Source organism: Stegostoma tigrinum, chromosome 18, assembly GCF_030684315.1.
Source record: "Stegostoma tigrinum isolate sSteTig4 chromosome 18, sSteTig4.hap1, whole genome shotgun sequence".
NCBI lineage: Eukaryota > Metazoa > Chordata > Chondrichthyes > Orectolobiformes > Stegostomatidae > Stegostoma > Stegostoma tigrinum.
The window spans coordinates 25,432,213-25,453,839 of record NC_081371.1 but is presented as its reverse complement, the minus strand read 5'-3'; the positions used below and the strand labels follow the sequence as shown (position 1 = coordinate 25,453,839).

The window sequence follows — 21,627 nt, the reverse complement described above, 5'->3', positions numbered from 1 at the left end:
CTGCCAAACATCAACGGTTTCTGCATTGATTGATTACTTTGTAATCAATATTAATTAACCCCTTTCACGAGGGACATAGGTTTAGAGTAAAAGGGGATAAGTTTAAATGAGATGTGAGAGGCAAGTTTGTTCGCACAGGACACCTGGAATGTAGCGGTTGAGGCAGGTTTGTTGGCGACATTTAAGCGGCATCTTGACAGCTTTACAAATAGGCAGGTGGGAGAGAAATATGGACTGCATAGATGCAAAAGGTTTTAAGTTTCGAAAGGCATCATATTTCGGTGCAGTCTTATTGGACAGAAGGGTGCGTTTCTGTGCTGTACTGTTCTTTTATAGTTGTAATTAATTGTGAAATGATTACATTAGACATGTCGTGACTTTTAATAATATGGTAGGATCTGCATATGTATTGTGAATTGTATGGTTCTGCAGTTTTTGAGGCACAAGAAATATCTTTTTTATTTGAGGGGACAAAGAACTGCAGTGGAATTTGTATATCTTTTTGTGTATATGTACGAAAAGTTTATATCACTATTTTAAACTTCTATGTTGTTCTGTGCTTTTATTTCAAAGTTCCGATACTGAATTCAACATCAGTTTAAATGGGAAAGATGTTCTGACTGATGACCAGCAAACCGTGACATCGATAGGAATAGTCTCTGGGGATTTGATTTGCTTAATACTACCTGATGCCTTTGCTCCGTCTGCCTCTGGATCAGTGTCAGACTTGAATGTAAAGAAGATACCATCACACTCAAATAATGCTCAGATTCAGGGCCTTGTAAATGGTGGGAATATACTCGAGTCCGGTCATGAGACTGATGCTCGTGCACGTCAGCAGTCTGAAGCAAATGTCCAGAATTCATCACCTGATGAGATGCCCTTGACATTTGAAGAAACCCCAATAAAATATCCAGAGGAGCCAATGCTGTGTAGTGAAGCAATGGATGGAATGGTGCCACATTCATTAGAAGCCCTTTATCATTCTGCTGAGTGCACCAACCCAAAGGATGCTTTGATTGTAGTGCTTCATCTGCTCATGCTGGAGGCAGGATACATTCCACAGGTAAACAACATGAGTGATGTGAAATTTGCTATATGATCTGCATATGTAGAGTTTGAAATTAAAACACAGTCTGAATATCTGGAGCATTAGACCTAATCAGAATGAATTTGCTTCATAATCAATGGAATCATGGTTAACCTTTTCATCCCTTCACCATGCGCATCACACAGTCTGTTCTGAACTTTTCTCTATTTTAATATGACCCCCTGTCCTATACCTGTGTTTTACAGTGTATTCAGTGTATGGGATGTTGAAAATTGTTCCACTTTTCTGTACTTAAACCAATATAATAATTGTTATTGTATTGTACTCTTGTATAAGAATACATTTGCCCCCAAATCAAGGCCTCTGAAAATAAATTAAATAGTTATTTCTGCAACTGTATTTGCAAATTGCCACCTGTCAATAAAACAGGTGTAACTGTAATTCAGAAGCATTAATTGATGAAAATACTTCAGTCTGTTGTGAGTCTTTTACCACACTGAGATAATGCATATGTTAAATTTATACAGAAAAAAAAAGACTTTCAAAAATGTAGAGGTTTCATTGTAAATTTACAGAAGAACTGTCATCAGTTTCTGCCTGTCTCTATCCAGAAGCCAACCCCCAACTTGGAGAGAACTCAGCACTTTACTTAGAAGGGTACCATCAATTAAACTAAACTAAATTCAAACAACAAAACTCTGCTGTAGATATTTTCTGTTCAGAGATGTTATTACACACATCTGGAGCAGTTGGGACTTGTACCTGGGCCTTCTGGCACACTGCGCCACAAGTACCCCCCAACAAAGGATTCTGGGTAATCCAAGATAGAGGACAGGTAAAAGTTGTAGCTGTAAGAGCTGCTCCTTTTTTTGAGGAATTTTCAGTGTTGGAGCTGATCTCCTCATTCTAGATGTTGCATAGCTTATGAACTTTGGGAGGGGACAGAATGAAAACAACGGCACTCTAAAAGGAGTAACTCAGACAAGGGTAGTGGTGACTGCCTGAGAAGTGATTCAAATGGAGAAAGAAACCCACGTTGTCTGACCCAGCAGTGACCCTGCACAGCTACTGCCTCTGCTGTTTAACTTCAAATATCCATGGACGTTGGAGTTCACCTAAGAACAAATTAACAAACGGTGAAATTCACAGCTGATCTTGGAGAAACCTGTGGGAGAGCTCACAGCAGGGGAGCAGTTAAGTGGTTTTCTTTTGAAGTGTAAAGCTACAATAGTGAGTAGTGTGGTTTTTTTACTATATCTGTCTCTTGATTAAACTTTAAAAACATAAAACATAGGTACTAAGTTAACCTGGAGCAGTGTTTTTAGAGCAGTATTACTGCTATTTTCTGAGTCTACACATAATTAAGATTGAAAGATGGCCTTTAATTGAGTGACGTGCTCTTGCTGTCAGATGTGAGAGATGAGGGAGAGTTTCCATGTTACTGATGGTTATGTCTGCAGGAAGTGTATTTGAGAATCCTGTTGGAACGGTCGGAGCCACAGTTAGAGACAGTGAGGAATTTACAGAAGCTAGTGGGAGTGATGGATGGCAGATGTAGGAAGGAAGGAAAAATCACAGATACAGTTTGGTACATGGGTTGCTGTCAGGAAAGGTAGGAGAGGAAGGCAGCTCATGCAGAAATCTCCTGTGGCTGTTCCCATCTCAAACAAATATGCTGTTTGGGAAATTTTGGGGCCGATAGACTCTCCAGGGAATGTAGCACAGGCAGCCAGGTTTTTGGTACAGAGTGGTACTGGTTCTAACGTAACAAGGGCCGCACCAGGTTCCAAGCAATCGATTGTGATAGGGGACCCTCTGGTCAGAGGCACATACAGAAGTTTCTATTGCCGACAGTCAGAATGGTACGTTGCCTCCCTCATGCTAAGATCAAGGATATCTCAGAGAAGGTGCAGAATATTCTCAAAAGGGGAAAGAGACCAGCATGAAGTCATTGTACACATTGGAGCTAACAACATAGGGAGAGAAGAGGATGCAATTTTAAGGAGAGAAGTCAGGCAGCAATTTAAAAAAAGTGGTCCTCGAGGGTAGTAACATCTGGATTACTCCCAGTGCCACGAGCTAATGAGGGCAGGAATAGGAGGATGCAGCAGATGAATGCGTGGCAGAGGAGCGGGTATACTGGAGAAGGAATCACATTTTCTTTGCATCTTTGGAATCTCTTCTGGGGTAGAAGTGACCTGTACAAGAAGGAAGGATTGTACCTAAATTGGAAGGGGGCTAGTATATTGGCAGAGAGATTTGCTAGAGTTGCTTGGGGGTATTTAAATTAATAACAACAGGGTAGGTGATTATGGGGTGTGTGGAGATGGCGAAACCCAGGGAGATAATGAGAAAAGAGATCAGTCTGAGACAGGTACAGTTGGGAAAAGGAGCAAGTCAAACAGTGAGGGCAGGCAGGAACAAAGCAGAGAGTGAGGTAGGACTGATAAACTAAACTGCACTTATTTCAATGCAAGAGGCCTAACCGGTAAGGCAGATGATCTCATTGTTGGGCACATGGGACTGGGGTAGCATAGCAATTAGAGATGTGGCTCAGGGATGGAGAGGACGGGTAGCTTAATGTGCCAAGGCATAGATGCTACAGGAAGGATTGAAAGGTGGAGTTGGGTCGCAAAAGAGGAGGGGGAGTGACGTTTTTGACTGGGGATAACATTTTGGCTGTACTTGGGGAGGATATTCCTTGGACTACATCCAGGGAAGTTGTTTGGGTGGAACTGAGAAATAAGAAAGGGATGATCATCTAATTGGAATTGTACCATAGACCCCCAAATAGTCAGCAATAAATTGAGAAACAGATTTCTCAGAAGATCTCAATTATCTGTAAAAATCGTAGGGTATTTATGGCAGAGGATTTTAACATTCCAAACATAGACCGGGACAGCTATCGTGTTAGAGGCTTGAATAGAGAGAAATTTAAATGTATAGAATATTTTCTGATTCAATACGTGGATGTACCTACTCGTAAAGGTACAAAACCTGACCTACTCTTGGGATATAAGGCAGGGCAGGTGACTGAGGTGTCAGTTGGGACTACTTTGGGGCCAGCAATCGTAATTCTATTCATTTTAAAATAGTGATTGAAAACGTTAGACTGAATCTAAAAGTTAAAGTTCTAAATTGGAGGAAGGCTGATATTGATGTTCTTAGGCAAGAAGTTTCAAAAGTTGATTGGGTATGGATATTTGTGGGTAAAGGAATGGCTAGAAAATGGGAAACCTTCAAAAATGAGATAATGGGAGTCTAGTTAGGATGAAGGGCAAGGCCCAAGTGCAGGGAATGCTGAACGACTAGAGAAATTGAGGTTTTGGTCAAGGAAAAAGAAGGAAGCTTATGTCAGGTGTAGACAGCAAAGTTCAAGTGAATCCATAGAAGAGTTTAAAGGCAGTAGGAGTATACTTGAGAGAAATCAGGTGATCAAAAAGAGGATGAGATAGCTTTGGGAAATAGGGTTAAGGAGAATCCAAAAGGATTTGACAAATACGGTAAGGACAGAAGGGTAACTGGAAGAGAATAGGGCCCCTTAAAGATCCGCAAGGCCACGTATGTGTGAAAACGCAGGAGATGGCGGAGATACTAAATGAGTATTTTGCAGCAGTGTTTGCTGTGGATGAGGATATGGAAGATATAGAACGTGGGGAAATAAATAGCGACATCTTGAAAAAATCCATATTACAGAGTAGGTGGTGCTGGATAGGTCCTTGGGATCTGATCAGATGTACCCTAGAACTCTATGGGAAGCTAGCGGAGTGATTGCTGGGCACCTTGCTAAGAAATTTGTATCATCGATAGCCACAGGTGAAGTGCCAGAAGACTGGAGGTTGGCTAACCTGGCACCACTATTTAAGAAAGGTGATAAGGAGAAACCAGGGAAGTCAGACATCGATGGAGGGAATCCTGAGGGACAGAATTTACATGTATTTGCAAAGTGATTGATTAGGGATAGTCACCGTGGCTTTGTGTGTGGGAAATAGTGTCTCACTAACCTGATGGAGTTTTTTGAAAAAAATAACAAGAAGGGTTGAGAAGGGGAGAGCAGTTGAGGTGATCTATATGGACTTCAGTAAGGTGTTTGACAAAGTTCCTCATGGTAGATTGCTTAGCAAGGTTAGATTACACGGAATAGAGGGAGAACTAGCCATTTGGATACATAACTGTCTTCTACCTTTGAGCCAGAGTGTGGTGGTGGAGGGGTGCTTTTCAGACTGGAGGCCTGTGACCAGCGATGTGTCACAAGTATCAGTACTTTTTAATAAAAGATTTGGATGTGGAGGTGTGTCAGTAAGTTTGCACATGACACCAAAATTGGAGGTGCAGTGGACAGCGAAGAAGGTTACCTCCAAAGTACAACGGGATCTTGATCAGATGGGCCAATGGGCTGAGGAGTAGCAGATGGAGTTTAATCAAGATAAATGTGAGCTGCTGCATTTCGGAAAGGCAAATCAGGTGGCAAGGTGCTGAGGAGTATTACTGAATAAGAGACCTTAGGGTGCAGGTTCATAGTTCCTTGATAATGGAGTTGCAGGTAGACAGGGTAGTGAAGAAAGTATTTGGTATGCTTGGCTTTATTGAATATAGGAGTTGGGAGCTCATGCTGTGACTATACAGGACATTGGTTAGGCCACTTTTGGAATATTGTGTGCAATTCGGGCCTCCCTGCTAAAGGAAAGATGTTATGAAACTTGAAAGGGTTAAGAAAAGATTTACAAGAATATTGTGAGGTTTGGAGGGTATGAACTCTCAGGAGAGGTTGAATAGGTTAGGGCTATTTTCTCTGGAGCAGTAGAGGTTGAGAGGTGATCTTAAAGAGATTTCATGAGGGGCATGCATAGGACGAATAAACCAGGTCTTTTCACCAGCGTTGGGGAGCCCAAAACTCGAGGGCATGGATTTGGGTGAGAGGGGAAAGATTTAACCGGGATCTAAGGGGCAGAGTGTTGTGCGTGTAAGGAATAAGCTGCCAAAAGAAGTGAAGGAGGCTGGTACAATTACAACATTTAAAAGGCATCAGGAGAGTTACATAAATAGGAAGGGTTTAGAGGGTTATGGCCAAATGCTGGCAAATGGGACTAAATTTATGTAGGATATCTGGTTGGCATGGACAAGTTGGACCAAAGGGTCTGTTTCATCTCAATGACGCTATGACTCTGTAACTGAGCTGTAGATATTTCTAATCAACCTGACACACGTCAAACTATCTGGGATATTCATGGGACTTGAACCAAGACCTTCTGGCCCAGCGGTACAAAGTCTTACTTACAACCCAGTTTGTATTTTGATAATACTAATTGAGGGAAGAATGTTAGTCAGGACTCATTCCCTATTTGTCAAATTTGCCACTGGATATTTTAACAGTCAGACAAAACACTGTCAAGTGCCACATGAAAGTCATGCTCATGGCTTATTTGCAGGGCAACAATACTTGACAATGAGCCCCATCGTTACTGCACAAAATGGTTAGTCTAGATTGTGAACTAAAGTTCACAAAGTTGTTGCCTAACTGAAAATAGTGTATGTACTCAAATACTGAAGCAGCCAGGTAAGTTGAGAAGGCTGTTAATAAAGCCAAGAATCCCAAGAGCCACAAAGAACACTAACATGATACTGAACTGTTCTCAAACACTGGGAATGCCTTAGGTGGATTACTTTCTTAAATTCTGGGCGTAACGAGTAATTGAAGTCTTCAAATATATACAGAAACTGAAGAAGCCAGGGTTGTTTTCCTTGGAAACGAGAAGATTTTTGGTTTATGTGGCTGGAGACACAGTTATAATTTGATGTTGAGGCTAACAAACCATTTAAGGGCTTCCACGGGTACATGAGTTTTTGTGATGTAACCTGAAGTGGACCTTGGGCAGAAGTTCAGTTAATGGATAAAACTGGATGCTGGAGATCAGAATAAAAGCAGAAGCTGCTGGTGAAACTCAGCAGATCTGATAGCATCCGTTGGAAGAAAGCAGAGTCAATGTTTCGAGTCCAGTGCTTCTTCATCAGAACCATTAGCAGCAGCTAGGAAAATGTGGCATTTATGCTAAAGATGAGGTGGGGTGAAGGGAGAGATGAGCAAATGGGTAGAGATGTCATGGATTACTTTTAGCACAGTCACCTCATCTCACCTCTTCCTTGGCCTATTAGTGCATATGGGTTGCTTTCACTGCAGCTCACCCATTCTCCCTACTCTTAGCTCTCTCATCATTTATTCAAATTGACTACTGTCCTGATCTACTTTTCATAATTTTTTTTTTCCACACCCCTTTCATCGCTCGCTCGCTTGCACTCTCTCTCACTTGCTCTCTGTTGGTCTGTCTGTCTGTCTCTGGACTCGGCCTCCACCTATCCATTCGCCTCTCCTCTTCTCCACCCCCCACACCTCATCTTAGGCATAAGTACCCTTTTTTCATGGCTACTAGCAGTGATGAAGAGTCACCAGATTTGAAATATTGACCATGCTTTCTTCCCTTGGATAATGCCAGACCTGTTCAGTTTTGCCAGGAGTTGCCTTTTTTGTTTCAGTTCGCGGGACTTGAGGGGATGTATCCTAGGATGTTAAAGGAAATAGCTACTAAGATAATGGATGCACTGGTTGTAACTTTCCAAAAATCCCTAAATTCTGGAAAATCATATAGATGATTGGTAAGCTGTCAGTGTGACACCTTTATTCAGAAAGGGAAGGAGCCAAATCACAAGTAATCATGGACCGGTTAGCTTAGCATCTGAAATTGGGAAAATGTTAGTATGTATTATGAAGCATGCAATAGCAGAGCATTTTGAAATGCATAATATGATCAAGTGGAGTCAGCATGGCTTCATGAAGGGACAATCAATTCTAATTCCTTGAGGAGATAACAAGCTGGAGAGATAAAGGAGAAGCAGTGAATATATGATGTTTGGATTTTCATAAGGCATTTGGTAAGGTACCACACTTCAGTCTACTTTAATGAGATATGAGCCCAGTTGTTGGAGGTAGCATGTTAACATGGATAAATAATTGGCTAACTAATAGTTGGGATAAAGGATACATCTTCTGCTTGGAGGCTCTTAACTAGTTGAGTGTTACAATTATCAGTGCTGGGACCACAATCATTTATAATGTATATTAATAGGGAAAAGACCAAGATGAAGAAGAATATCTTCTGAGGGTAGTGAATCTTTGGAATTCTTTGCTCAGAGGGCTATTGAGTCTGGGTTATTAAGTATATTTAATGATAAGATAATTTTCAAGTTAATCAAGGGTTTGAGGAAAAGGCAGGAAAGTAGGGTTGAGGATTACCAGATCAGCCATGATTTTAAGGCAGCGGAAGTTACCATGAAGGACTGTCCTTCTCAACCTGTCCCTTTGCCTCAGGTGTGGTGATTTTCAGTTAAACCACTACCAGTCCTCCCTCTGTTGCTCCCCCTCTCTCACAGAGAGCATTTGGTCCTTTTGGGCTACGTCATTGTTACCTTTTGCCAAATAGGAAGCAGATTCAACAGGGTGAATGATCCACTTTTGCTCCTGTGTTTTATTATCTTATGGATTGACATAGTCACAATTAGCAATTTTTCTTGTATTCCATTTGTAAAGCAAGTGGCTGCCTCTACCCTGGCCTGTCTCCAAGTGTTTGTTTCGTCCAGATTTTATTTTGAATGTTGAAATCTGAGATATCACTCATAGCAGTTACCACATTGGATTGGGAATGTTTGTAGTCACCCAGGAGGTGTGTCTCCGAGAGTTGGAGTTGTCATAAGTTTGTCAGGTGAGAGATGTGTTCCAGTAGCAATTATGGGATATGCAAGAAGTTTTGCTTTGAGGTCTTTTGTCAATGGGAGTGCTCTGTTGCTGTCAGCTGATGGTGCTATCTGAGAGAAGATAACAAAGTGTGGAGTTGGATGAACACAGCAGGCCTCTATGAGAGGATGTTTTCCCTGCAGACAATGGTGGGTTCAATACTTTCAAACACAGGAAGTCACTCAATGTTGATTACACTGTACCAAAAATAATTCTCATTGGTTTATTTTTAGATATGTACCGTAATTACATTGTGCCTCCTGAACTATGTTGAGCAAAAAGAGGTTAAAGCAAATTCGATATAGGTGTTCAGAGTCAGAAGGGTTTTGTTAGACAAGGAGAAATTGGCTTTAGAAATTGATATGCAATCTTTTTATTCATACAAAAAGTTTTGATCAGGAATAGTGCCTGAAAAGGTGGTGGAAGCAGGTTCAATATAGGTACCCACAGTTTCTAGCATACTGTAAAAGAAAATATTTTATCACAGTTTTCAAATTGGGCATATTTCCCCAAATAGTGCTTGCTCTGTTTTCATTTTAGCATGGTTAATGTGCATGTAGATTTTTTTTTAAAAGCAAACTGCTACAACCCTCCCCAACCTTACCTCCCACTACTTCCCTGTAACATCTGATCAGTCATGCCCCCTCCCTCTTCTGATCTTTGCTGCTGCCCCACCATGCTCAACATCCCTCACCTGAGCCTCACTTGAGGGTCAGCGGAGGCAGTGAATCGGAACTGGTACCGAGAGGTTGGAAGCTGAGAGTAGGAGATAAATTTACAAGGATACTTTAGTTATGTATGTGATTTTTTTTTGGGACAGTTCGGTTCAAGGCTGCCTATAGGTTTTCTATAATCTATAAATTACAAGTCAGCAATATAATCCACCCTTAATCGTATATGGGTAAGTCACTTTCCTTAGTATGCTGTTTTTTAGGCACACATCAAAATTGCTAAATGAGGAAAACAACATTGAGGAGAGAATTCGATAAATAGTTAAAAGGAAATAAATAACAGGTGAGTGAGATTAACAGTATGGCTGTACTGTAGCTTTGACCTGAGGCTGGATGTCTTCCTCCTATGCTGTATATCATTCAATTATTGTGTGATCTGGCAAAAATAATTTTACTCCTTACCATCTGATTAGGTGAAACCAATGACCTCTGCTTTTTGTAGGCACCTTTTCATGTATTAAAGGAACACGACCACCATTCCATAGGAAATCTCAACAGAATCTGGTTCGTTCTTGTCTCATTTCCACCCTTTAAATTTGTCACATGAGGCTATTGGAGGATGAGTATTAAAAGCTTTTAGTTGCCAGTTCAAGTTGACAGTGCTGCTGGTTGTATTGAGTAATGGTAATATGAGATGTATCTTTTGTTTGGTATATAGCAAACTTTCAGCCTGAAATATAATACGAATAGAGATAACAAATAGACGTTAGTCACTTCTCTTTGGACGTATTGCTCAGATCATCCTTACACTCCTATGCTGATTGACGCTTGAACCTGATTACCTTAGTGAGAACTTCTACTAAGAATTCTGAGAAGGGAATGAAATGATATGCAACAAGTATTACTCTTGTGTTTTTGTAGGGTACGGGACTGAAGATCTCCCAAATGCCTGAGAAATGGAAGAATGAAGGTGTCTATAGACTACAGTACAATCACCCACTGTGTGAAGATGGGTCTGCTACTCTCTCTTGCATCCCAATGGGAAATCTGGTTGTAGTCAATGGTAATGCATGCTAACTTTTTGGAAGGAGTACATGCCATTCATTTATGAGATGTCCTATATTGTTTTACCTCTTATGACCTTTCGATTGGGATATATACGCACATGTTTAGACAATCAAACCTTTGATCCAAATGGATAGGCTTGTTCATCTTTGCAGGAAAATAGTCTCACTTTTGCTCACTCGCTTTGCCTACTTGCTATGAAACATTGTAAATTCCTACCTGATCTTACAAGAATTATGAAATGTATGCTTCTGTAAAGACCAAGTTCCTAAAATGGAATCAATCTTCCCTAAATGTGGAAATCAGGACTGTACACTGTGCTGTAGATGTAGTCTCACCAAAGCCCTGTATAATCGACACCAAAACCTCTTTATTCGTCAATCCATTTGCAATAAAGGCCTGTATGCTATGTCTTTCCTATTTGCTTATTGTACCTGTATGCTAAATTTTTGTCATGTTGGTAGTACATCCATCTCTCAAATTAACCTATTTGAAAGTTTCATTGTAGGAGTAAAAACGGAATATTTTTGACGCTTCCCCACATCATTTCCAATTGCTCACTCACTTAATCTTTATAATATGTGTATCTTTGCAACTGCTCTATCCCTCAGTTTGCACTCCCATCCAGCTTTGTCCTGTCAGCAATCTGAGATGATTTACTTTGTCTCTTCTTGTAAGTTGTTAACGTAGATTGTAACTGAGGTCCCCAGCTTTGATCCCTGTGGCACTCCAAGCCAAAGCCTGTCATCTTCAGAATGTCTCACTTATGCTGCCTTTGCTTTCTGTTTACTAATCCTATACCTATGCTAATATATCACACTTACGTCCATGGGCCCTGATCTTGCGTATTAACTTTAAATGAAACATTTTAATCAATTCCTTTAGAAATCCAAGTACACTGCTCGTTTCATTTTATGCATTCCACTAGTTACATTTGCAAACCAACACTAACAAATTTGTTGAATAGTGTTTCCCAATCTATACTTTTCATTGCATTTAGTTGCATTGTTAAGACTTCGAGCATTTTCCCAGTGGCTGATGCCCGGCCAACTGACCTGTAATTCTCTGTTTCTCTCCTGATCCTGCCTTGAACAACGATGTTACAGTTCACCACTTTCAACCCGCTGGAATTGCTCCACTTTTCTAGGGATTTTTAGAGAATCATCTTCAATGCATTTCTAGCTGTGCAGCTATCTCTCTTCAAACCCTAGGGTGTCGATCCTTGGGATCTGTCAGATTTTAGTTTGTTGACTTTCTCCTTTTAAATGTTTGGCTGATATTAATTGCAACAATTTCCTCACTCTGATTAGCCCCTTGTTTGTATACCTTCTCCCTTGTACACCTCTGGTATATATCTTGCCTTCTATAATAAAGGTATGTGATATTTGTTCAATGTTTCTGCTAGTTCCTCCTACCCCCATGATTTCTTCCTGTTGCTACTTTTAAGGGGCCAATGTTTACTTTATCTATTCTCCTCATACATGTGTAAATTTTAATATCAGTTTTTATATTCATGGCTTGTTTTTTCTTTTGCATTTCATTTTTCCTTTCGTAAATCAAATTTTTGTTGGCCTTTTACTGGTTCCTAGAACACTCCCAATCTTTATACTTACTGCTATTCTTTACAACATTATAAACCTTTTAATCTAGTGCTATCCTTAAACTCCTTTTGTATACCACAAGTGGATCTTTCTCAGAGATTTTTCAATGGGATGTATACTTGTTTAACATTTTAAATTTTGTTTTTAGAGTTTTCCATTGTTTATTGCCATACACTTTCATTTGCTCACCCAACAATCTTAGCCAACTGTTTCCCCATACCTATGTAATTGGCTTAAAGTTTATGACCGTTGTGCAAAACAGATGATACTGTGACATTGCAGAATTCACAGAATGCTTACTTATTTATACAAAGTTAGCAAAGCATTTTTTTCACTGGGAAAAATTTGTAATATATTTTGGGACACTGAGGATACGAGGAATCTATATTAATACAAGTGAATTTGTGCACACGGACTGAGCCCACAGCAGGGAGCACATTGACTTGTTAACCTGTTTAGGTACTACCTGCCTGTTTTACACTAAACAGTCGAATGAAATCTGCATTTACTCGACAAGACGGTAGAGTCTTAGTTTGTATCTGAAAACTGCACCTTCAATAATGCAATACTGAAATGTCAAATGTGTCATTGGAGATGCAGTTCGAGGACTGGGCTCATCAGTCACACAAGGACCCACAGAATCCATGACCAGTGACATGCATTCCACAGGTGAGCAATCATACTCTTAGTGAGTGATTGCTGATAACAGAAATGTCATCTAAGATAGTGCATTATAGACGTTGAGACATTTTTAAAAGTGGATAGTGACTGACCAAGGAATAGTTATAAGCATGCATTTGTAGCTGTGTCTTGTTTACAATCCTTGTGCCATGATAATTAGCTTAGAAATTTGATCTTTGAGCTTTTAAAGCCCATCTTACTCTGGTTTGTTCATCAGTTTTGAGCAGACAGTTACTCCAAAGGCTAAGCTGAAGTTCCTTTATTCCAGATAAGCATCTGAATCTTCATAATATTCAGCTGAGGTTTTACTACTCACCAGTTTTGGTGTTCTAGGCAGTTAAAAATGAGCATGTATCCCACTACTCGGTGATGTTGTACTGATCCTCCAATATGCTGCCCTTTTTAAGCTTATTAGTGAAATTTTCAGTCATAGATGGAATACTGCTAGAGCTCTATGATAGATACTTTTATATCAACTTCTTTAGATATGCAAAGGCCCACCTCTGGAACAGCTGGAACTTGAACTTAAAACCCTGGCTCAGAGGTAGGCCTCAGAACTTTAGTTCAATTGTGAGTGCATGAACACCCAATTGTGTCAACTGTTTTCCCTCTTTCTGACAGCCACACTGAAGATAAATGAGAATGTCAAAAGTGTAAAGAGATTACAGTTGCTTCCTGCATCCTATGTTTATTTAAATAAACTGGGTAAGTTCTGTTTGTAATTTTTGTAATAGAATTTTAAACAGCTTTATAAATCTGCATGTTTCTATGACACTTGATGGGAAATGCAAAAGTATACCTGTATTTTTTAATGAATATCCACAAGACTGGTTACAACATTAACTTATCTCTCTGTTCTAGTAGAATGTAGGATTGTCACTTTCTACTGAATTAGAGATTGTTATACTCCGGATTTATACTGACTAGGAATTGCCAAATTCAAGACCAGCACACCTTAACATAAGTCCACAGATAGAAGGGTGTAACCTACTGTAGTAATTAGACTACTGCATATTATTTCATGTTTATTGATTGAATGTTTCATCAGAAGTCAGGTTACCTGCTTTAGTGAAGCGTACTGCAAGACCAATGAAAATGGATTGTGAGTAGCTTTACATAGCACCTTGGAGCTCCTTTGCAGATGCCTGACTGACATGTGCTTTTCTAATGTTTAGACTGGTGTGTTATTGGCGTCAGCTTCTCCATAACACACAAGCTGTCAAATCCAGGTACCATTCACTAGTGCCTCAGTTCACTAGAATCCCTTCTTCAGCGAGGGCATGTGAATCAGCATTATAGTTGGTTTTTAACACCTTTCTTTGGTACGTTTGTGAAAAGCACTTGAGTCTCCTGTGTCTTTTTCAGTGCTTTGCTTCACATTATATGTTCTCATGCTTTTCCTCCTCCATATAAATTTATTGTTTTTGATATGGAGATTATTTTCTCAAATATATCCAAACATGTTTCTGTGTACAATGTGTTGTGTAATCACAGTCTGTCACTTATGGTAATGTAACAAAGATGTCACTTCTGACCAAATCTCAAGATTTAAGATCAGCCCTAATTGTTTCTGATAAAGTATCTTTCTCTTTGTAAGGTGGGGACGCCGCAAATCTGTATAAAGATCTACAAAAACTTTCCTGCATGTTCAAAGATCAACTTGTGTACCCTCTTCTTGCCAGTGCCAGGCAAGGTAAGTGCCTTGGCCTCTTTCTTTCTTGATACAGCATTAAAAGAGGAGGCAGCAGATGAATAGGGACAAGAGTATTAATTTGAATTGAAAGCCATGTTTTCGCCATAAATTGTAACATTGTATGTTCACTTTTAGAAAGCTAAATAAGATTCTTGGGAAATGATTGTCTGAAAATTAGCTACTGTATTAGTTTTAATTTTAGTAGTGTATGGCTGGCTTTGTAACCCAATGCTTCCCTCCAGACCAAATATGACCAAGTTTGTTCTAGCAAGAACCTCTATTGATCTCAATCAATCGTTGTGCAAAAACAACAGTATAATAGTTACGTGTATGTTCATTATTTAAATTTGAAATAAATAGTGCAACTCCTTAACTAACATTCCTAATACGCTCCTAAAAAATACTATGGTAAATGAAGATGTGCTGAATGGGCATCATTTTCTCATAAGAAAAAAATGTAACAAGGGTCAGGGGAAAGAGACATTAATTGGTAAAAAGACTGAACATTCTCAGTAACCACATTAAAACAAATGGCAGCAGTGTTATTCAGGGAATATCCTCATTTTACATACTGTGCTAGTATACAGAAATATAAATTACATATAGATTTATCCACTGTCTTTTGTATTTCTGCAGTGTGTTAGATATTAACCTAAAATTTGCTGCATTAACCAAAGTGAAGTTAAATGAAAAGGAGAAATCTTTGAAACCTGGTGATGATCTAATTGGAAAACTCACACATTTTTGAAGTGATTTTGTTAGGCTGAAGGAATGTATGTGTGTTTATATCAAGCTTGCAACTCGAGTAATGAATTAAAGTGTCACAGTAATTATAGAAAACCTGAAGATTTTTTTAAATGTGAAATCATCAGTGGTAATATCGACTATCAACTGAATTTGGGATTAGCATAAATTGTGCTGTTTAACTATACAGTTGATTGGATGATGGAAAAGTGGAAAACAGCAGGCATGAGCTAACATTTTTATATGTCAGAGTTCATTAAGGGTAAGAGACAAGCTTCTTTCTGAGGAGAGACCTGCAAGTCTTAATTAGTTAATTAATCAAACTGATGTGGAAAACAGTGACTCATTAGTGACATTTGCCAGTTCTCAAACTGATCATTTACTGGAGACTGGATAATATCAAGGGTGTAAAATGTACAGCTTCTTTGTATGGAAAAAAGCACAAAACAGCTTGCCTCTCAGTAAAATTTAGCTAGCTCAGGGAGGTCAATTGATCAACAACTAGAGGTTGAGACAGTGGGCTGAATGTCAGGCAGACCCATATAAAGGGGTTCACTTGTGATTGTAAGTATTGTACGGATAAAAACTTATTGCGGTAGTATTTGTAGTGTACTTTGTATGAATAAAGAGCACTGTGTATATTCAGTGGTTAGAACTGTCTTGGCTTGTTGATATCAGGAGTAAATCTGGTGGTCTAGGGAAATGGAAATCAGAACCTGCAGATGTTTAATCGAAATGCTTTTCTTTCTGCTTGTTTTACATGCGAAATGCCTTTTTGGTTCAGGTTGTTGCATTTCAATATTTTAGTTTGGAGTCAGGAATCAAAGATTGTCCTGGAATTAAAAAGGCAATGTATGGTTTGGTTTTCATACAAAAATAATGTTTTAAATTTTTCCAGCTTTGAACCTCCCTGATGTGTTTGGTCTTGTGGTTCTACCTCTTGAACTCAAATTGCGAATTTTCAGGCTCCTGGATGTACTTTCCATTTTATCTCTCTCAACGGTGTGCCGGGATCTTTACACAGCAACCAATGACCAACTGCTTTGGAGATTTCTATACCTGAGGGACTTCAGAGGTGAGCTAGCGTTCTTGAAATTCAGGAACACCTATCGGGGCACCGAGTGAAATGCTGTGTGACCTGATAACTCACTTGTTTTAATACGTTTATGGAAATGTTGCACATGACCCTACAGTATAATGTCATATTAAAAAGTGAACGTTACATTTCCTGCACTACTAACTGTAATATGTTTATAGCAGTATTAGTCACTGCTCAGCTGCTGAAGCCATCCATGTCCACACACAGCATGACCGTGTCAACAACCAGGCTTGGGTTGCCAGGTGACAAGTAATATTAGTGCCAGGCATCGACTGTCGCCAACAAGAGAATCTAACTATCTTTCCTCGATCTTCAACGAAGCTAGTATTGCCAGATCACTCATTATCAACATCCTGGAGGATGCCATTTCACCAGAAACTTAATCAGATCAGCAATATAAATAATGTACCTACAAAAGTAATCAGATACTAAGAATTCTGTGGCATGTAACTAGCTTCCTGTGTTTCAAATGCCTGTCCATTACTTACAAGGCGCAAGCAGGGAGTATAATGGAAGAATGTCCACTTGCCTGGATGGGTGAAGTTCAAACAACACTGAAGAAGGCCATTGTCATCCAGGACAAAGCAACCTGCTGGATTTGCACCACCTTCAAGAATTCCTTTCTTCACTACTTTTCACTACTTCTTCGCTTCTTTCTGAGGAGAGACCTGCAAGTCTTAATTAGTTAATTAATCAAACTGATGTGGAAAACAGTGACGCATTAGTGACATTTGCCAGTTCTCAAACTGATCATTTACTGGAGACTGGATAATATCAAGGGTGTAAAATGCACAGCTTCTTTGTATGGAAAAAAGCACAAAACAGCTTGCCTCTCAGTAAAATTTAGCTAGATCAGGGAGGTCAATTGATCAACAACTAGAGGTTGAGACAGTGGGCTGAATGTCAGGCAGACCCATTTTAAGTAGTGGTAGCAGTGTTTACCATCTCTAAGGTGCACTGCGGCAAACCAACCCAAGTTCCTTCAAACAGCATCTTCCAACCCCACAACTCTACCCAAGTTCCTTCAAACAGCATCTTCCAACCCCACAACTCTACCGTCTAGAAGGGTAAGAACAGCAAATGCACAAGAATACCACAAATTCACCTCCAAGCAACATGCCATCCTGACTTGAAATTATATCGTTGTTTCCTCGCTGTCAGTAGGTCAAAATTGTAGACTCCACCCCCTCCTTCCTAACAGCACTGTAGGTGCATTTAGTTCAAGAAGGCAGCTCACCATGTTCTGCAGGTCAGTTGAGGATGAATGTATCCCATGAATATATATTTTCTAAATTCAATGTTCTGAGCCCTGTGATGAAATGTTGCACATTCTTACTGTTGTTAATTGAGAGAAAATAAATCAATCTCATTTATTAGTCATAGACTGTAAAATTATTTGTCATTGGATATTCTGAGATCATACAAGGTGTGAGCCAAGTGAACATGTCTTCGTACTTTGTGTGTATACTGTAAATATCAAATCAGATTTTAAAGGGACTGTTATAAATTATTCAATCAGCCTTTTTTTCTAGGATGAATAAAACCTTTTAGTTACATCTAAAGTGTCACTTGCCAGCTGGTTCACTTTTAAATTAAGGATTATCTAATTTTTTGTTTTTGACACAGATTCACGAGCCAGCAGTCATAACTGGAAGGAAGTGAGTAGAGCTTTTTTTAGAATCATCTAATTGAAAAACGTACCTTTTATTTTTTAGTTCAGGATTGACTGACTGGAATTCAAATATTCTGTGAATGTAAATGCTATTTTTATTTTCCACAATTGGCCTCAATTTATGTAGACCAATTAGAGGAGGGAGGAATTGGCCAATTTCCCATTGAACTCCCAGGAGATGCTGAAATGAAGGATGTATTAATCTCTACTTCACGTGGATTGTCCACTGCCAGCAACCCAAATGATCTGTTACTGTTCAGGCTCTTGTGTTAAGACTGACTAGTTACGCAGGTGCTTATGGACTAATTTTGCCCGTCCTTGCATGAGGGACAAATGAAAAAAGAGAAACTGAAGCAGCGACACTGCCACAAAGTGGCAAGGGCTCCAGAGTTTGCAGTTGAGATGACAAAGTCAATGATGATACTGAAAATTCTCTCAAAACTATGATGGTATCCAAATTTAGGAAAAAAAGTCTTCTGGGAGTAAGCAATGCCAATAGTCTTGCTGCCATATTCCATCTAGCATTAGTCACTGATGAATGTCAGTAAGTTCCTAATTTTGACAGTATTATTGGGAGAATTTGTCAAATTGAGCTATGACTTTTCCCTTTCTACATTTAAATGGGCCCATCACTGCACCAACCTAATACCGTCTCACCTTGGGAAGAGAGCCTACCCTGTTGTCTCACCTCGGGCATAGCTTGTGTCAAGAGCAATAGGGTGAAAGCTACGATAGTTAAAAGGGGAATAAACAATTAAAGGGACTACAATATTTTCAATGCCTTTGCATTTGTGCAGATGTTCTAACTTTAACACAACCCTTTGTTTTTTATTTTAAAGCTCTATAAGGAAAAGTATGTGATGAGGAGCAAAACATTGCACCGAATTCCCCTCTATTTGCCACCAGCTTTGCCCCCAATTCCAGGTCAGCCTGGCCTCTTCAATCCCTTCCCCTTTGAGCCTCGCCAGTTTTATCCACCTGGGGTTATTGGAGGAGAATATGATGAGCATCCTCAGCTGCCTTACAGAGGAGATCCTATTAATCGCTTTCTACCTGGATCAGGACCAATGCCAGGGACCTTGCCTCCATTTAGACCACCGTTTGACCCAACTGATTCTTTGCCAGGTCAGTCAACTGGAGTGCCTGGATTTCACAGATTTCCAGGGAGGTCTACTGGAGGCAGATCAGCAAACATTAGGCGTGGCATCATTTAAGAGCTCTTCAATGAAGCTTCTGGACTTGTCTGAGATCTAGTTCTTAAAGGATGGTTAGTTGCTGCTCAAGTCTTTGTCAGTCTTTATTTTCTTTTTTCATAAAAAGAGCTACAACAGGAACATGCACAAATTATATTGTATTTTAATTTGCCAAACCAAGCCTTAAAGGTAAAATAAGAACTGCAAGAAATGTGGAATGTAGGGCTAAAATGCAAATTAGATCTGATAGAGTGCAATATTTATGGATTTTATTTTATAGGCAGAGACAAAAGTGATTAATAGAATGTTGCATTATTTTTCTGAATATGTTAATATTTTCATTTGGAATACCTTTGGTGGAAAATTTTAAATCTTCATTTGGAGCAGACGCTAATGACGATTTGTACAAGTTAGGTTGAATTTGAGAACATTATTCAAAGAAATCAGCAACTAATGAATTATTACTCTACACAGTAGAAAAATTGCAATGCTATTTTGTTTTGCTTATCAATATATTACCAAATTAAGGCTCCAGTATGCTACCTACAAGGGTGTTACTTGCTTACAGTTAAAAAGCACTTATAATATTTACTGTATAGTGCGCAGAAATAAATCGTTTCAGATGACTTTTGAATGATTCTTTCTCAAAGCCATTTTGTACAAGTCTAGGTCAACAATCTAAATCTGAAATGCCATATGGTTTATTTTGGAGTTTGGACCAGTGCCTGATTTATTTGGATCCTTGTGCTGTTGATCTGTGATGTGAGTTTTTCTTTGTACTATGAAGTTCCTCTACTTGCCTGCTTCCATTTCAAGTTAAGTATTAGGGAACTTGTGTTCAATTTGTTGACTGTAACTTGACTCTGCAGGTGTATCATGCTGTTTCTTCTTGATGCCTTCCTCTGACTAAGCTTGTGAGGATTGTGAATCTGCATCTCTTCACTGGCATAACATGCATGTTAATACGCACATTCACCACCATAAGACATAGCAGCAGAAATTAGGCTATTTGACTCATGTAAGACTGCTCTGCCATTCAGTCATGGCCAATGAATTTCTCAACCCCATTCTCCTGTTTTCTCCCTGAAACCCATGAATCCCCTTGACAATTCAGAACCTATCTATCTCTGTCTTAAATATACTCAATATCGTGGCCTCCACAGCCTTTTGTGGAAATGAATTCAGTAAGTTCACCACTCTCTCGCTGAAGAAATTTCCCCTTATCTCGTTTATAAAGGGTCTTCCCTTTACTCTAAGGCTGTGCCTTGAGGTCCTAGCCTCTTACCAATGGAAACATCTTCCCAATGTCCGCTCTGTCCAAGCCATTCAGTATTCTGTATGTTTCAATTAGATCCCCCGTCATCCTTCTAAGCTCCATCGAGTATAGACCCAGAGTCCTTAAACGTTCCTCATATGTTAAGCCTTTCATTCCAGGAATGATTCTCGTAAACCTCCTCTGGACCCGCTGCAGGGCCAGTACACCCTTCCCGAAGTATAGGGCTGAAAATTGCTCACAATACTCTAAATATGGTCAAATCAGAGCTTTATGAAGCCTCAGAAGTACGTCCCTTTTATATTCTAGTCCTCAAAATAAATGCCAGCATTGTATTTGCCTTCTGAACTACCAACTCGACCTGAAAGTTTACCTTAAGAGAATCCTGGACTAGAACTCCAAGTCCCTCTGCACTTCAGATTTCTGAATCTTTTCCTTATTTAGTTAAATATTCCATGCCTCCTCTTCCTGACAAAGTGCATGACTTCACACTTGCCCACATATGTATTCCGTCTGCTACTTTGTCTAATCTTTTAAACTGTCTAAATCTTTCTGCAGCCTCCCTGCCTCCTCAATACTACCTGTTCCTCTACCTATCTTTGTATCATCTGCAAACTGAGCCAGAACGCCCTTAGTTCCTTCATCTAAATCTTTAATATGTAAAGTGAAAAGTTGTGGCCCCAACATTGACCCTTGTGGAACACCACTAGCCACTGGCTGCCATGCTGAGAAGGATCCTTTTATGTCTCCTGTCTGCTTTCTGCTAGGAAGCCAATCTTCTTTCCATGCTAGTACCTTGCCTTCTTAACACCATGGGCCCTTATCTTACTCAGCAGCCTCCTGTGTGGCACCTTGACAAAGGCCTCCTTGAAGCCCAGGTAGATAACATCCATTGAGTCTCCTTAGTCTAACCTGCTGATTACCACCTCAAAGAATTCTAACTGATTTGTCAAGCATGGCCTCCTCGTTATGAAACCATGCTGACTTCACCCTATTTTACCATACATTTCCAAGTATTCAGAATTCTCATCCTTCACAGGGTCTCACATCTTACCATTGACCGAGGTCCAGGCAAATCAGCCTGTAACTTCCTGTCTT

At 39.6% G+C, this 21,627-nt stretch overlaps 1 protein-coding gene across 2 annotated transcripts in view; it reads left to right on the top strand.

Annotated features, from left to right (window-relative positions):
* Positions 1 to 19,882, top strand: part of fbxo7 (F-box protein 7) — a 29,155-nt gene extending 9,273 nt beyond the window's left edge. For both annotated transcript variants that reach the window (XM_048549051.2, XM_048549052.2), the window contains exons 3-9: positions 574 to 1,066; positions 10,430 to 10,571; positions 13,477 to 13,560; positions 14,453 to 14,548; positions 16,191 to 16,367; positions 18,018 to 18,049; positions 18,903 to 19,882. In XM_048549051.2, the coding sequence (XP_048405008.2) occupies positions 574 to 1,066; positions 10,430 to 10,571; positions 13,477 to 13,560; positions 14,453 to 14,548; positions 16,191 to 16,367; positions 18,018 to 18,049; positions 18,903 to 19,277 (1,399 nt within the window). In that variant the 3' untranslated portion in view covers positions 19,278 to 19,882. The remainder of the gene's footprint in view (positions 1 to 573; positions 1,067 to 10,429; positions 10,572 to 13,476; positions 13,561 to 14,452; positions 14,549 to 16,190; positions 16,368 to 18,017; positions 18,050 to 18,902) is intronic.
* The last annotated feature ends 1,745 nt before the right edge of the window (positions 19,883 to 21,627 follow it).